Raw genomic sequence first — 16,922 nt, 5'->3', positions numbered from 1 at the left:
TTTTCAAGATAAGGGAAGTGAGACTTAAAGAGAAAGGGTTGATAGGTTTACCTCAGCCTGCTAAACTGATAAAGGAGCATGTGGGGATTGGTGCTCAGTCTTGCTAACCCTGAAGGCTGTACTTTTAACCTCTGTGCTATCCTACTTCCACGAGGAATGTGGCAGATATTATAAAGTGTATGTAGTATCAAAGCCGCTGGAGCTTTGAATAGGCAAGATCAGGTTTTTTGCCAGGGCTCATAGCAAAAGGCTTCTTGGAGGAGGTCACATTTGAAATGGACCATGAGAGACTGAGCATGGTGGCTTGTACCTGTAATCCCAGCGCTTTGGGAGGCCAGGCAGGAGGATTGCCTTGAGGCCAGGAGTTTGAGACCAGCCTGGGCAATATAGTGAGACCCTGTCTCTACAAAAAATTTTTTTAAAAATTAGCCAAGCATGGTGTTGTGTTCCTGTGGTCCCAGCTAGCTACTCAGGAAGCTGAAGCAAGAGGATCATTTGAGCCTAGAAGTTCAAGGTTATAGTGAGCTTTGATCCAGCCATACCTGGGTGACAAAGCAAGACCCTGTCTCTAAGAGAAGAAGAAAAAAAAAAGATAGAAGAAGAAATGAGAAATGGGCCATGGAAGTAGACAGAAGGTCAGGTGAAATAGTTTTCTGTGGTGTGTTTTCTGGGAGCTTTTAGTTTAGCAGAGTACACAAGGAACTAATGGGGAAAATGCTGGAATGTTTGTGTTAGATGACAGGGGTCTTGGATTGTTCTCCCTAGTGAGTGGTAAGACATGGCCATTGCTCAGTATTAGTAAAGTTTATTTTGCAGAATAGTGTAGGGCATTTTGGAAGTGAATGGAGTGGATCAAGACTCCAGTTGGAAGGCTATTGCAAGACTCTAGAAAAGATTTACCGGGAGCCTGCCCGAGAGTAGTGGGAGGGGCATGTGAAGGAAATAACAGATGTGAGAGTGCTGAAGAAGTGGCATGGCAATTGAGGTGAGAAGACTGCATGCAAAATGACTGTCAGGTTCCAGCCTGGGTCTCAGAGGGGACAGTGCTTCCAATAAGAGAAATACTGTCCCTCGTTTCAAAAAAAAGACAAATCTCCGCAGACCCCATGGAGCATTTTTGGCCAGGGCCACCAAAGCATCGGGCTCTTAGACTGCACCAAGTGAGTCTTCACTGTAGTCTATAAAGTGGCTTGAAGTTTTCTCGTTGCTATCCCTTGAGTGCTAACATGTTGCCTTCTATTTTTATTAAGAGGGGCACTATGGAGGGAGCGTGAGTTTGTATAAGCTGTCAGAGCTGAATCTCTTCAATAAACTCACAGGAGTCTTAGAATTGCAATCAGGCAAGGGTTCTGCTTGAGACCCTCTGTTTCCCAGGATGGATGTCAAAAGGAGAATGCAATTTTTGTTTTTGGGTCACTGACTAATATATGAAAGGAAAATCTCGTGAGGAAACTCCGTTTTTCCCAAATATTGCTCTATAGCATTAAGTTTTTTGTTATAGATGAAAGAAAATGTATGCCATTCATTGAAGGGTGGTGAGGGGTAAGTCGGTTCAGAAATGTTGCTATTTAAGGACTTTGAGTGATGCTCACTTTTTTTTCTCCCTTCCAATTTTCTCGGTCAGTGTTTGTCAGGTTCAACTCCAGCCATGGTTTCCCAGTGGAGGTCGATTCTGACACCAGCATCTTCCAGCTCAAGGAGGTGGTTGCTAAGCGACAGGGGGTTCCAGCTGACCAGTTGCGTGTGATTTTCGCAGGGAAGGAGCTCAGGAATGACTGGACGGTGCAGGTGAGTCTCCCCTGGCGGATCGTTGCGGGGATGCAGCCAGCCCCACTGCTTATGCCGCTTCCGCTGCCAATCTGACATTCATGCCTGAGATCTAATAGAATAAATAGTGCCTGGGGATTCCTTGAACTTTACTCCACACTGCTTCATTAATTCTGACCTTCTTAATTATGCATTAAAACAGCAAGCAGGAAGGATCGGAAGAACAACTGTGAGTGAGTGAGAGAGAGAGAGGGAACACAGGAGCTGGGCTTAGTGAATAAATGTTTACTGACTGCAGGAGCAGCAAGGCACAATTTCTGTGTCTGTTCAATTTCTACCTTACTTATTCCATCTGAATCTTAATGAAGAAGGATTCGAATAAATTGTTCCAAATCAGGCTGCTCAGTCGCTGCACTGTGCGGAATTCACAACCCAATTGTGACCCCTGGAGGACAGTCAAGGCTGCTGCCACCCTGTGCTGCAGGAGGTGCAGGCTCAGGGCCCCACTCACAGCCAGCTCTGAAAATCCTCTGTCCTGGATCTGGATGGCACAGTTCCAAAGCTGGTGGGGAAGGAAGACTGGAGCTTAATTTCTCCAAGGTTCAGTAAAGTCGTCCCTAGAATACGCCCCCGAAATATTGCAGAGTGAGCGATGCTCTCTTCTCTCCCGGGCCCAGCACTTTCAGGCACCCCACTGCTCCTAGCACCATTAAAGCCCCATATACTTTTTACTGTGTGTCATTCAGAGTGGTGATTTTTGTAGGAATTGGAGGGAACTGGTTCGGTGATTTGATGAACTGTGCCATCACCTAGAAGTAGAGACCAGTAATTTGTTGGGGAAGCCAACAAATACAATGCAACACATACTGAAGTTGTTCTTTCTCATAATAGGAAAGACTAAATGCTTTCTGTGGACGGTTCATGTGATTGTTGAAGGGCCCTGCAGACACATTTCCCCCTGTCTTAACCTGCACTGATGAACTGCACTCATGTTTATGGCTGCTTGGGGACCACTGGTGCGCCCAGGAGGCTCCTGTGTCTGGGTGCAGGGAGTCAGTCCATCCTTGTGTCTACATCTTCCCACTCTCTCTTCTGGGGGATGATATATACTGCTTTGTGAAAAGCTCTCAGAATTTGAATATACAAAGAGGCTATAGAAATGCAAATTGTCCCTGTTATTCTCCATTGCTTCTCCTGCTGACGGGGTGAGGCACGTACTCATTGTGCACAAACTGCTGTGCTTTGCTTTTTGGCAATTTGGTTTCATAAGAGAAATGCATGTGCTAAAAAGTATTTTGACTTTTTTTTATGTTTCAGTCAACTAAAAAGCTTTTCACTGTACCTGTCAAACTCTAAATTCAAGAATGTTTCTTTAACAAATAAATAATTTTAAGATAGCTTCTTGAATCAAAACATTTTATATTACCAGAACTTTCAGGTTCTATCACTATTCACCTCTGCCATTTGGGCTGATTGGCAAAACAATTAACTCTTTCATATTTAGTTAGACTAATTGCTACAGATGATTGATTTTACAAACATATGCATGAGATATTTATTGATTTAAGAGTCTTTATTTTGACAAACGTTTCTTATGCATTTCTAATGTTCCAGGCCACAGAAGGGATCCAAAAGAAAGGCAAAACTCGGCCCCTGCCTTCTTGGAAACTATTCTTTATTTAGGGGCTCTAATGCCAAATGAAATATTAGCTTGAACCGTACAGGATTACCATTTTTATAGATTAAAATGATCAGCAATTCCATGTGGTTCAACCTAATAGCTACAATGTAAAGATGTCAAATATAACTGCCATATCACAACTGAAAAATACATTTATGAAGTTTTAAAGATAGAGAAAACACGTCTGGTTGGAAGTCACCAGGAAAGACTTCAGGGATGAGTTGAATTCAGGTAGGATTTCATAGAGGGAGGAATGCGCATAGAGAATGCTTGGATAAAAGGATATTCCTGTTCTTCGAGAACCTAGAGGAGATGTTAAAGATTGGGCAAAAAGTGGAATTTGGAGCTGTATTTTACAGAACCTTGACGACTTGGCATTGCATTTTCATTTGTGGAGAAAAATGGGATGAAATAGAGAAATATGGGAAGTATGAAGATACAGTTTGCGTAAAGGATGATTAGTTTTTCTATTTAATAATACATGATGAGAGTTGATGTCAGCTGGATGTATGTTTGGAGATGTCTAGCTGGCTATTGAGAACTTAGATCTGAAGACACTGAAAAATAAGGCATTTTATATTTATGATACTTTTATTAAATCACAGTTTAGTGATTAAGGTGCTGAGAAGTTGGCAAATTTTGTTCATATAAGGGTTTCATTGTAAAGAACAGGCAGTTACATATTTAATTGCAAATTGATGGCTGTAATTTATTTAGGTGTGTAATTGGCAGAATTTTAGCATTCTTTGATATTCTTGTATTATCTTGGAACATATGCTTACAACTATTTAGTCACTACCATTTAGTTACCCTTTATCATTATAGGTGCTATATTTTACAGTATAAACACAAAATGTATTATGAGAAGTTGCTGCTGAGAAAGAGAAAATGAACCCTGCATGTGAGCTACTTAATTCTTCCGCTAATAAATGCTAAGTGTACACCTTGTTGTACTGAAGAGAAGAGGGAATGGTGAGGGTGGTACACAGGCTTTCTGGGTGTTTCTTCTTTTCATTTTATTTTCATTTTCTGTTTTTTTTATTAATACAATTATCAGTAATATGACTGTCTATTTGTATCTATCAATCTATACATAGAGAGAGCTTATCATGCAAAATGAGATATTTTGAGTATGAAAGAAGACCATTAATAACTATTCCAGCACAGAAAGTATATGCTGGGAAAGTCCTTGGCAAACCAAGACACACTTTCACCCAGGACCATGTGACCATGTGTCTCTCACACTTAAGAGTCTCAGCGTCTTTTAGGGAGTAAGTATGTGTTGGTGCCTCACCCCAGGCACTTTGGGAAATCATAACTTAAGACCATAGTCTTATGAAAATATTCATAATAAAAAAGTGAGTTTATCTTTTTAACTGGTGAAGAATATTTATAAGATTATAATATAATTGATATCACAACATTTTAAAAAACTCATACAATTTTCAATTCCTAGAGAGTATGTCCATAGGCCATTTTGAGAAGCACTTTTAAAGTAAAATTATTTTTTATACACTAATCTGTTCCATTTTGTTATTGCCAAGACTTTAAGAGCTTTAAAGAATTAAAGAAAAATAGAAGGAAATATGGACATAAAAAAACAGATGATCTGGCACAGATCCTGCTTCTGGGAAGCTGGAGTAGACATACTATTTCCTGTTCTACCCACTAAGTATACTTAAACATCTACATATTATATATAATACAGTTTGCCCTTGAACAACATGGAGTTAGGGGTGCTGACCCTCTATGCAGTAAAAAATCCACGTATAACTTTTGAATCCCCTCAGAACTTACCTACTAATAGCCTACTACTGGCCAGAAGCCTTACCAGTAAGATAAACACTTGATTAACATATATTTTTATATTATATGTATTATATGTTGTATTCTTAAAATAAGCTAGAGAAAATATTATTAAGAAAGTCATAAGGAAGGGAAAATATATTTACTATTCATTAAGTGGAAATGGATCATCATAAAGGTCTTCATCCTTGTCATCTTCATGGTGTGTAGGCCAAGGAGGAGGAGGAGGAAGGGGAGGGGTTTGGCTTGCTGTCCCGGGGGTGGCAGAGGGAGTAGAAAATCCAGGTATAAGTGGACCATGCAGTCAAACCCATGTTATTAAAGGGTCAACTGTACAAACATATGAAGATTCTGAAAGGTGGTAAAAAGATTTCAGACTTACTAGGGACTTCTGGACCCAAGGAAGAATATGGCAGTGAATACCTTGAGTTTTCTTTTTTCTATGTTATCCCAGACATAGAGCTGAAAAAATTAGCAACCTGCAAATGCCAACATGGATATACAAAAAAATAAAATAAAAGAAATAAAGTCCCAATAATGGCCTGATGACAAAAAACTAAGAGGATTTGTCACCAGCAGACGTACCCTAAAAGAATGGCTAAAAGTTCTCTAAACAGAAATGAAACAATGGAAGAAGGAACTTTGGAACATCAGGAAGGAGGAAAGAACATAGTAAACAAAAATATGAGTAAATACAGTACACTTTCCTTCTCCTCTTGAGTTTTCTAAATTATGTTTCAGGGTTGCGGTAAAAGTTGCAACATTGTCTAATATAGTTCTAAATACAGAGGAAATATTTAAGGCAAATATATTAAAAAGGGATGTAAGAGAAGGTAAGATTTCTAAATTTCGCTTAGCCTATAAAATTACAACTGCAGTAGAGCATGACAAGTTATGAATGTATAAAGTAATATCTAGAGCAACCACTAAAGTAGCTAAATGACTAAAATATAAAATAGTGATGACACCAAATACTGGTGAGGATGTGGAAAAATTGGATTACTTATATATTGCTACTGGGAATATAAGATGGTAGAGCTACTCTGGAAAAGAATATGATGGTTTCTGCTTCTATTTCTATGGTGAATTACATTTATAGATTTGCATATGTTCAACCATCCCTGCATCTCTGGGATGAAGCCTGCTTGGTCATGATGGGTTATTTTTTGGATAAGCACCTGAATTTGGTTTGCTAGGATTTTGTTGAGAATTGTTGTGTCTATATTCAAAAGGGATATTGGTCTGTAGTTTTCTTTTTTTGTTGCATCCTTTCCTGGTTTTGGTATCAGGGTGATGTTGGCTTCATAAAATGTGTTGGGGAGAATTCCTTCCTTCTCGATGTTGTGGAATAATTTCTGAAGGATAGGCATCAGTTCTTCTTTGTAGGTCTGGTAAAATTCAGGTGTGAAACTGTCTGGTCCGGGACTTTTCTTTTTAGGAAAGTTTTTTATTGCCGTTTGAATTTCAGCACTTGATATTGGTCTGTTCAGGAATTCTGTTTCTTCCTGATTGAGCCTAGGGAGGCTGTGTGTTTCTAAGAATTTGTCCATTTCCTCCACATTTTCCAGTTCATGTGCATAGAGGTTTTTATAGTATTCATAGATGATATTTTGTCTTTCTGTGGCATCAGTTGTAATTTCTCCTTTTTCGTTCCTGATGGAGCTTATTAGAGTTCTTTCGTTTCTGCTTCTCGTTAATCTAGCCAGAGGTGTGTCAGTTTTGTTTATTTTTTCAAAGAACCAACTTTTTGTTTACTAGTGCAACCTCTGTGGAAAGCAACATGGAGATACCACAAAGAGACACAAGTAGAACTACCATTTGATCCAGCAATCCCATTACTGGGCATCTACCCAAAAGAACAAAAGACATTCTATAAAAAAAACATCTGCACTTGAATGTTTATAGCAGCACAATTCACAATTGCAAAGATGTGGAAACAACCAAGTGCCCATCAGTACATGAGTGGATTAATAAAATGTGGTATATGTATACCATGGAGTTCTACTCAGCCACAAAAAATAATGGTGATCTAGCACCTCTTGTATTATCCTGGATAGAGCTTACTTCTACTAAGTGAAGTATCCCAAGAATGGAAAAACAAGCACCACATGGACTCAACATCAAATTGGTTTTAACTGATCAACACTTAAGTGCACATATAGTAATAACATTCATCAGGTGTCAGGCAGATGGGAGGGGGGATAAGGGATGGGTATATACACACCTAATGGGTGTGGTGCGCTCTGTCTGGGGGATGGACATGCTTGAAGTTCTGACTCAGGTGAGGCAAGGGCAATGCACATAACCTAAACATTTGTACCCCCATAATATGCTGAAATAAAAAAGAAAAAAAAAAGAATATGACAGTCATGTACTATAAGTTTCAGAAATAAATGAGCCATTGTGGTTATAAGGTTAGAAAGCATTCATTTAAAAAAAAATTGCTCCCCTTTTATTGGTATCATACATGTATGTAATAGAATTTAGGAATGTAATGGCTTCATTTATAAACTAAATTTATTTAAAATTATTTTTCTTTCTTTATTGAATATAAGATAGAAAGAATCTAGTATCTATTTAAGGCATTGAATGCATTTCCACCATCATTTTTTTATGTGTATATAAAAGAATTCTGCAAGTGACTGTATAAATGACCAATGTAATTCATTTTTACCCCTGATTATAAGATAAAAGACAGCAGGCTAAACACCATTGTACCGAGAGAACAGACATATGGTGATTTCTTTGTCTATAAGAGTATAGTTTTGTAAATTACATCCTCAGTCACTGCAGGACAAACGCTAGCATCTTCTCTGAAGGGCTGTCTTGCTAATGGAACTTGCTGCTGGCCTCATTCATTCAGGCAAATGTAGATAAACTCTTGAGTTCCTCCAAAGAACAGGGACATTCTTATAGTAGCTGGTAAGTGCTAAGTGTCAGAGTCTAGAATCAAAGCATGGTAATCTGCACAGAGCAAATGCTCACTTCAGGAAGACCCTTATTTCATCTGTTTGCGTCTGGTTGTTTATATGTGTCAGTCAGAAAGACTCTCCGAATTACTTACCTCTTTGCATAATTCAGAGCACTCATAAATGTTATTTTTCTCTTGAAAGGAAGTCTTGACATTTCTGTACCCCTGCGGGCTTATGAAACATCTTTGAGGATTGCCATGGATAAGCACAGACTTGAAAAAAAAAATGTTGAGATTCTTTTAGCTTATAGAAGGCAGAAGATATATAGTCTGTGGATTGATTTAATAGCCTCACATCTCATAGGTGTTTCCATTATCCTCATTGTACTGATATTCCAAGGCTGGCAGTGTGTGAGGGAGTGAAACTCTGGAGCAAGCTAGTCTCCAAACTCTGAACATAGGATGCATTTTATTACAGTATAGGATGCAAAAGGCTGTCTCGTAGGTAACCTGACAGATGAAAGAGAAGAGATTACACACTATGAAATTTTATTACAATTCACTAACGTCCTAGTTTTACATATTCTGCTCTATTGTCTTCATTACTGGACTCGGATTCCATCATCCAGTTGTCCTGATGTTGTCTGAGATTTTGTTTAATGCAGTCATCATCCATTAGAGAAGAATTTAAGGAATGAGATTTTGTGTCTCTACTTACCACATCATTCACCCTAAAGCTTCTAAACCAAAACATTTTCTTTTCTTTCCTTTTACCAAGCAATTACATTAATAACAAGCCCGAGATTACTCTCAGAGAACAATAAAAATTTTTGTGGGAGGAAGCTCTTTGAGGCTTATGTACCAAACTTACTTATGATGAGTAACTACGAGAGTATATAGAGTATATTTTCCCCTTCATTTTCTATTTACAGGTGGGCTGGGTCGAAGCTTTAATTAATTAATAAATTAACATTAGTAAGTATTTACTTTTATTTTCTTTAGATATAAGTTAAGTGGCAGATAAAGTTAAGTGTGTATAACAAAATAATTTACTTTAAGTATAACTTTAGTGATGCCCAAAAGACACAGAAAACAAAATTAAATGGGAATGGGAGAGTTTTACTTTTCTATCCTAATATGTTGTGTTATTTTTTTTTCCTGTAAGTATTAGATTTACTTTTGGTAAGAATACAGTTCTCATGAACCATTTAGCAGCAGGAATTTAATGAACTGAAGTTAACATTTGATACGTGAGTGCTGCCATAGTAGCCTTTCAAAGGCACTGACAGGTGTGCTAAGAGAGCGTCCTGTGGCCCTGTGCCCAAACAGAGGACGAACATACTCATCTGAATGGAAGCAAAATATCTGTTGGGCAAGCTCATGATTTATGAACTAAGTGTCAGTAGAGTGCTCTAGTGTCAATTATTTATGGATTTTTTAAACGTTTGTTTTAGCTTATTGCGCATGCGTGTCTTCACACAGACAGGCACACATTCATTTGGGGAATGCTATATATTCTTGAGAAGAAGTTAGAATTTTTTGGGTATATCTGTATAAACTACATTTCATTGAAGATTTTATTTTGTCATTGAGTTTTACTTTGCCATTGAATGTTTCCTATCCTATTATTCCGGCTGGTCAGTTTGCATTCGGAGGTGTCACTCAGATAAAATTTCATGTGTAGACTAATTATAGCACAGAGCTCTGCTTTTTAAATTAATAAAACATTCTGACATTAGAGGGAGAAATGAGAAATGTGAGAACTCACTGATGTTTATGTTTCGGAGTACATCACAGACTCTATTTCAGATATGTGGGCTTTTGAAAGCTCAATACAGGTTTTGCCAAGGATATTCTCTGTTCGTTTTTATATCCTTAAGTATTTCAAAGGGAATTGGATCTGTGTGTTTGCATTCCATTTATGCATAATTCATCAAAACATTGTTCTGAAAGGAGAGAAAATCAAAACAAAAACTTATTTAAGCTATTTCTCGTGCTATTTAAAATTTGGACACTAAGAACTTTAGAACCTACTAAAGTAGATAATATCTGCTTCCTCGGTTTACTTGTTTTGTCCCTCAGGGTCAAGTCTTCCCATTGTGAGCAACATTGAGATACATGCTATTCTTGTAGAAACCCAAACACTTTTTGTATATTTTTTTATATTCCAGGGGAGTTTCATGATGTCATCCCACACACACACTTACTGCCATATATAACAGAGAAGTTAAAACTTCCAGAATGTCACACATTGGGTGAAATCACTTGGTTAGAATTTGACTAGACTTTCCAATGCACTATTGTAATAAAGTACAGTAGATATGAATCACTCTGAAGTCAGACTGTCTGGGAAGAGCAAGTCATTTAAATTCCCCAGTCTTTGTTTTTCCCATCTATTAATACAAAGTGGAGATAATCATAGTGCCTGTATTTTTATATGGCTGCTTTGAGTATTAAAAAAATGTTTCTTACAAAGGGCTGACACAAAAGCAAATTTTAACCTATTATTAGTTTAATTTGATGAATAATTCACAAAAAAGAGAAACATTTTATTTCTGATGTACAATAGGTTCATCCCCATACTTAGTCTGTTTTAAAACACTCCAAAAGGTGTCCAATTTTCCCCATGCCAAATTGCCTATTCCACACTCAAACTAGCATCAGAATAGCATTGTATGGCATATTTGTGGGAGTTCCTTTGTTTTAAATCTTACGATAAACTGTTGTCTTAAGAGGCGAATATATCCCATTATAATGGAGTTTACATTTTTCTTTAATGCACTGAAAATATCTGCATGTGGCATTTTATTTTGGTAGCAATTTTACAAGAGTATGTACAGTTCAAAATCTGTTTAACAAGGGGCACAGAATAATTGAAGATTACTCCTAAGATTTTGTGAGTCACTCAAATGTAAAATTGAGCAAAGAGGGTTAGAGGGCCATCTGAGGAAAAAATACATTATAAGACCTACTTAAGTGATTAATTTTTTTCTTTGTAATTTATAAGCAGAATGAGCATACCAAATTTACATAATCTATCATTGTGAATTTTATTTAAAGCTAGTTGTGTGGCATTTATTGGTGTAAACTTTCCTTTTATTATTGCTTTTACTGTATCCCATAGATTTTATGTTGTGTTTTCATTTTCATCTGTTTTGAGAAATTTTTTAATTTCTTTCTTAATCTCTTCTTTGACCCACTAGTCATTCAAGAGCATATCATTTAATTTCCATGTGTTTGTATAGTTTCCAGTGTTCTTCTTGTTATTGATTTCTAGTTGTGGTAAGAGAAAATACTTGGTAAGATTTCAATTGTTTTCAATTTTTGAAGACTTGTTTTGTAGCATAACATATATGGCCTATCTTTGAAAATGATCCAAGAGCTGAGGGAAAAAATGTTGTATTCTGTAGCTGTTGGATGAAACATTCTGTAAATATCTATTAGGTCCATTTGGACTATAGTACAGATTAAGTCCAACGTTTCTTTGTTGATTTTCTGTCTGGATGTTCTGTCCAATGCTGAAAGTGGAGTGTGTAGATCTCCAGTGATTATTGTATTGGGGTCTATCTCTCTCTTTAACTCTGGTAATACTTGCTTTATATTTTATATTAATATACCTGGGTGCTCCAGTGTTGAGTGCATATACAAGGGCTGTCCAGAAAGTATATTCTTGTTATATTAACAATGGCTGAATACTTTCTGGACAGCCATCGTATGTTTAGAATTGTTACATCTTCTTGCTGGATTTGCCTCTTTATCATTATATGATGACCTTCTTTGTCTCTTTTTACGGTAGCTATTCTTGCTCTTTTTTGGTTTCCATTTGCATGAAATATCTTTTTCTATCCCTTTATTTTCAGTCTGTGTGTGTCTTTGTAGGTGAAATGTGTTTCTTGTAGACAATATATAGTTGGGTCTTGTTTTTTTATCCATTCAGCCACTCTGTCTTTTGGTTGGAGAGTTTAGTCCCTGCACATTCAATGTTACTATTTATAGGTAAGGACTTACTGCTGCCATGTTGTTATTTGATGTCTGGTTGTCTGTGGTCCTCCCTTCCTTCCTCCCTGTCTTCCTTTGTTAAAAGTGATTTTCTCTGGTAGTGTGTTTTAATTTCTTGTTATTTATTTTTTACATATCTGTTGTAGGTTTTTAAATTTGAGGTTACCGTGAAACTTGCAAAAATTATTTTGTAACCAATTATTTTAAACGTGACAACTTAACTCTGCCTATAAGCGAAGAGAAATATAAAATAAATTCTGCACTTTAGCTCCATCCCCCCCACTTCTTAACTTCTTGTTTCCATTGATAATCTTTTTATACTGCCTATCTCTCAGAAAGTTGTTGTAGTTATTATTTTTGATAGGTTTGTCTTTTAGTCTCCTACTCAAGCTATAAGGGGTTTATATACCACAATTACAACAGTAGAGTACTCTGTATTTGTGTTATTGTTACCAGTACATTTTATATTAATACCTTTAGATGGTTTCTTGTTGTTCGTTAATGTCCTTTTCTTTCAGATTGAAGAACTTCTTCTAGCATTTCTTGTAGGACAGGTCTGGTATTGATGAAATCCCTCAGCTTTTGTTTGTCTGGGAATGTCTTTATTTCTCTTTCATGTTTGAAGGATGTTTTTGAAGGATATAGTATTCTAGGGTTAAAATTTTTTTCCTTCAGCACTTTGATATGTCATGTCACTCTCTCTTGGCCTGTAAATTTTCCACTAAGAAGACTTCTGCTAGACATATTAGAGCTCCTCTATGCTATTTTTAAATTTTTTCTTGCTTCCCTTAGGACCTTTTCTTTATCCGTGACCTTTGTGTGCTTGATTATTAAATGTCTTGAAGTAATTTTATTTGGGTTAAATCTGTTTGGTGTTCTATGACCTTCTTGGACATGAATATTGATATCTTTCTCTAGGTTTGGGGGGTTGTCTGTTATTGCAGCTCTGAATAAACCTTATACCCCAATCTCTCTCTCTACCTCCTCTTTAAGGCCAATATCTCTTAGAATTTCCCTTTTGAGTCTATTTTCTAGATCTTGTATGCATGCTTCATTCTTTTTTATTCTTTTTTCTCTTCTGTGTATTTTTAAATAGCATATCTTTAAGCTCACTAATTCTTTCTTCTGCTTGATCAATTCTGCTGTTGAGAGATTCTGACGCATTTCTCAGTTTGTCAGCTGAATTTCAGAATTTCTGCTCGATATTTTTCATTTCAAACTCTTTGTTAAATTTCTCTTATAGGCTTCTGAATTCTCTCTCTGTGTTGTCTTTAAGTTCATTGCGCTTCTTTGGGACAGCTAGTTTGTATCCTTTGTCTGAAAGGTCACATATCTCCATCACTCCAGGATTGGTCACTGTTACCTTATTTAGTTGGTTTGATGAAGTCATGTCTTCCTGGATGTTCTTGATGCTTGTAGATGTCGATGTCTGGACATCAAAGTTAGGTATTTACTTTAATTTTCGCAGTCTGGGCTTGTTGGAATCCATCCTTCTTGAGAAGGCTTTCCAGATATTCAAGGGAATTGAGTGTTGCAGTCTAAGTCTTCAGTCACTTTAGCCATATCAGCACTGGGGGTGCTACAAGCCCAGTAATGGCTGTGACTCTTGCACCTCCTGGTGGTACCTCCTGGGTGGACGTGGGTAATATCTGGGAGGATTCTCTGGATTACTCGGCAAAGTCTTTCACTCTCTTCCCTCGCTCTCTATGCTGGGCTGCTGGAGTTGGAGTAGAAGTGACGTGGCCACTGCAGCTGGGACTGTGCCAGGTCACACCTGAAGACAGTGCAGCCTCCCCCAAAGCCCATGGTGACTGCTGCCTGTCTACCTCTGATGTTTGTTCAAAACTCAAGGTCTCTTTAGTCAGCAGGTGGTAATCCTGCCGGGAGGGGGTCCTTCCCTTCAGTGTGTATGTTTCCTTCTGGGCCAGGGTGGGTCTGCAAATGCTGTTGGGGAACTCAGGAGTCTGCGTGGTACTTTATTTAACTGTGACTGGGCTGGTACCCAAGTTGCAAAACAAAGTCCTCTGAGCTCTTCCATTTCCTTTCCCAAGAAGGAAATGGAATACCCTCCCTGAGCCCTACTGCCTGTAATTGGGGGAGGACCGGGCGATACAGACACTTGCTTGGCCACCACTGCTATTGTCTCACTTGGTCACGTGCACCATAGGTTTACTGTCTCTCAGCTAATGTAGCCCCAAGAATTGCCAAAGACTGCAGCCTTTGTGGTGTGACTGCCTTATGAATTTCATCCAGGCCCAGGCCACTTTTTGTCAGCCAGTAGTGGGGCTAGTCGGAACTTGGGTTTGGGGATGGAGAATTTCCCTCTGACTGGGCTGGTCTAAATGCTCCCTCCACGGGCACCAGCAGAATTCTACCCTGTGCTGTGTTCCCCCGTGCCAGGGCAGCCCTGAGTTCCAATGCAGAGCTCCACAGTCACTTCCCTGTCCCTTCCTGGGCACGCAGATTCTCTCTCCAGACAGCATGCTGGTGCATCGCTGCCAGGGCCTGGGGGAGGGGTGGCAGAGGCTACACAACATTGTCTTTTCTGCCCTCTTCAGTGTCTCTTCCCTTGATATGTTAGAACCAGGTACTGTGATTGTGGCCCTGATTGTTGGTTCTTCTGAAAGTGCTTGTTGTGTGGATAGTTGTTGAATTTGGTGTTCATATGGAGGGACGATCACTGGAGGTTTTTCCAGCCATCTTACTCCATCCCCTCTCCTCTTTTTATTTGTATTAATTTTATGTTATTTTATTGCATAGACTTGAAATTACTTATTTAGCTAATCCCCCAGTTGTGATCATTCTAGATTGTCTCCAGTTTTCACTAGTGTAACGATGAAACCAAAATCTGTTGCTAGTATGTTTTTTCCTAAAATCATTTCAAATGATTTCTAAATAATTTTTTAAATATTTTACCTTTTATTTTCATAAATTTGTCTTGTTTTTTTAAAATGTTCTGTCATTGGAAAGACCGAAATAGAGTCACACGAAGGTAAAGAATGGTATGCATATTGTGGTTATCATCCTACTTTCATACATTCCCTCTTACTCATTACTCAGCATATTTTTTGACCTTTCCTTTGCGGAGGGCCTTGCTTTAGGCACCAGCAACTCCACAATGACCAATATCCACAATGGTGCTGCCCATACAGGGTTTGCATTCCAGTAGGGAAGACGAGAAAGTGAACAAACATATAAACCTTATTAGGAAAGAAGTACATAGCCAAGAAAGATAATTACAAACTGTGAAATGTACTTTGAAGAAGAAATACTATTTCTGTATGGCAAGCAATGACTTAAGGCTGGTGGCAGCTACTTTCAGGAGCACAGTGAAACCTTGGGAAAAGCCCCAGGACTTAAAGAGCCCTGAGGCAGAGCATCCTATGCAGAGGATAAGCCAGTTCAAAGAAGGCAAGGCCAGAAAGAGCTTAGAGAAAAAAGACAGCTGTAGTAGCTAGACAAACTCAAGGAAAAAGAGATTGGTGCAGAGGACGCTGGAAAGGTAGAAGGAATCCAACCTGGTGGCCCAGTGGGCCATGGTAAGGACTTTGAAGTGTAGTCTAAATTATGCCTCAAACTAGTGTTGCTGGTAGTTCAGTTGGGGAAGACTACAGACCACCTTATAAATAATGTATTTCTGAAAAGTTTGAATTTCATGATATATGTATATTGAATTTTAAATAAAAAAATTAATGTGAAACAAAGCACTCCTTCTACCCAAAAAAGAACAAGGTAGACTTTGGTTCACATAAAGCAGAGACAAAAAATGAGCCAATTCTGATGCCAGCAGAAACTTCTTGACAGCTTTATTGGCATATAATTCACATGCCATACAATTTACCCATTTAAATGTACAATTCTATGGCTCTTAGTATCTTCACAGAGTTGTGAATCCTTCACCACAGTCAATTTTAGAACATTTTCAACAACCCCAAAAGGAAACCCCATGCTCATTAGCAGTCATGCTCGATTCCTCCCTCCTCTTGGCAACCAGTGATCCATGTTTTGTGTCTGTGGATTTGTCTGTTCTGGACATTGTATTTTTTGTGACTGCCTTTTTTCACTTAGCACAATGTTTTCAGCTTTCATATATGTTGTGGCATGAATCAATACCTCATTTTTTATTGCTGAATAATATTCCCTTGTATGTATATACCATATGTTATTTACTTATTAGTTGATGGACATTTGGGTTGTTTCTATTTTTTGTCTATTATGAATAATGCTGATATGAATATTTGCATACAGGTTTTTGTGTAGGCATATGTTTTCACTTCCCTTGGATATATAGTAGGAATAGAATTGCTGGGTCATACAGTAACATATGTTTAACTGTTTGAGGAACTGCCAGACTGTTTTACAAATGCTTATACTGAAAATTCTACAATTAAGGTGATGATGTGTAAAAAAATATTATTGTCACTTTCGTACTTGGATCTTGGAATATCTAGCATGTGAATACTAATTCTTGCATCTAAATTGAAGATCTGTAAACATTTTCATGAACTGAGCTAGAAACTGAAAGCCATAAAAGTTCAAGGACATAATCTGGGAGAAACATTGTTACATCAGGGCACGCTGAGGTCCCCTGGTCTGTTCCGTTTAAGAGTGCTTTCATTCCAAAGGTCGCCATCTGGACCTAAGTGTTTGAGCAACTTGTGGTTTTAAATGCAAGCTTTTGCTCATTAAAGTGGGTCAAATATATTTTGAATTAGAAAATGACATTTAAGTTACTCCTTTCCTACTGAACAAATATTT

General features: G+C 37.9%; 1 protein-coding gene across 1 annotated transcript in view; it reads left to right on the top strand.

The window, feature by feature from the left end:
* Positions 1-16,922, top strand: part of PRKN (parkin RBR E3 ubiquitin protein ligase) — a 1,113,312-nt gene that overhangs the window by 214,871 nt on the left and 881,519 nt on the right. The window contains exon 2 of the mRNA XM_045544705.1: positions 1,625-1,788. Coding sequence (XP_045400661.1) covers positions 1,625-1,788 — 164 coding nt within the window. The remainder of the gene's footprint in view (positions 1-1,624; positions 1,789-16,922) is intronic.

This window comes from Lemur catta, chromosome 2, assembly GCF_020740605.2.
Source record: "Lemur catta isolate mLemCat1 chromosome 2, mLemCat1.pri, whole genome shotgun sequence".
Classification (NCBI taxonomy): Eukaryota; Metazoa; Chordata; class Mammalia; order Primates; family Lemuridae; genus Lemur; species Lemur catta.
This window is presented reverse-complemented; position numbering and strand designations above follow the sequence as displayed.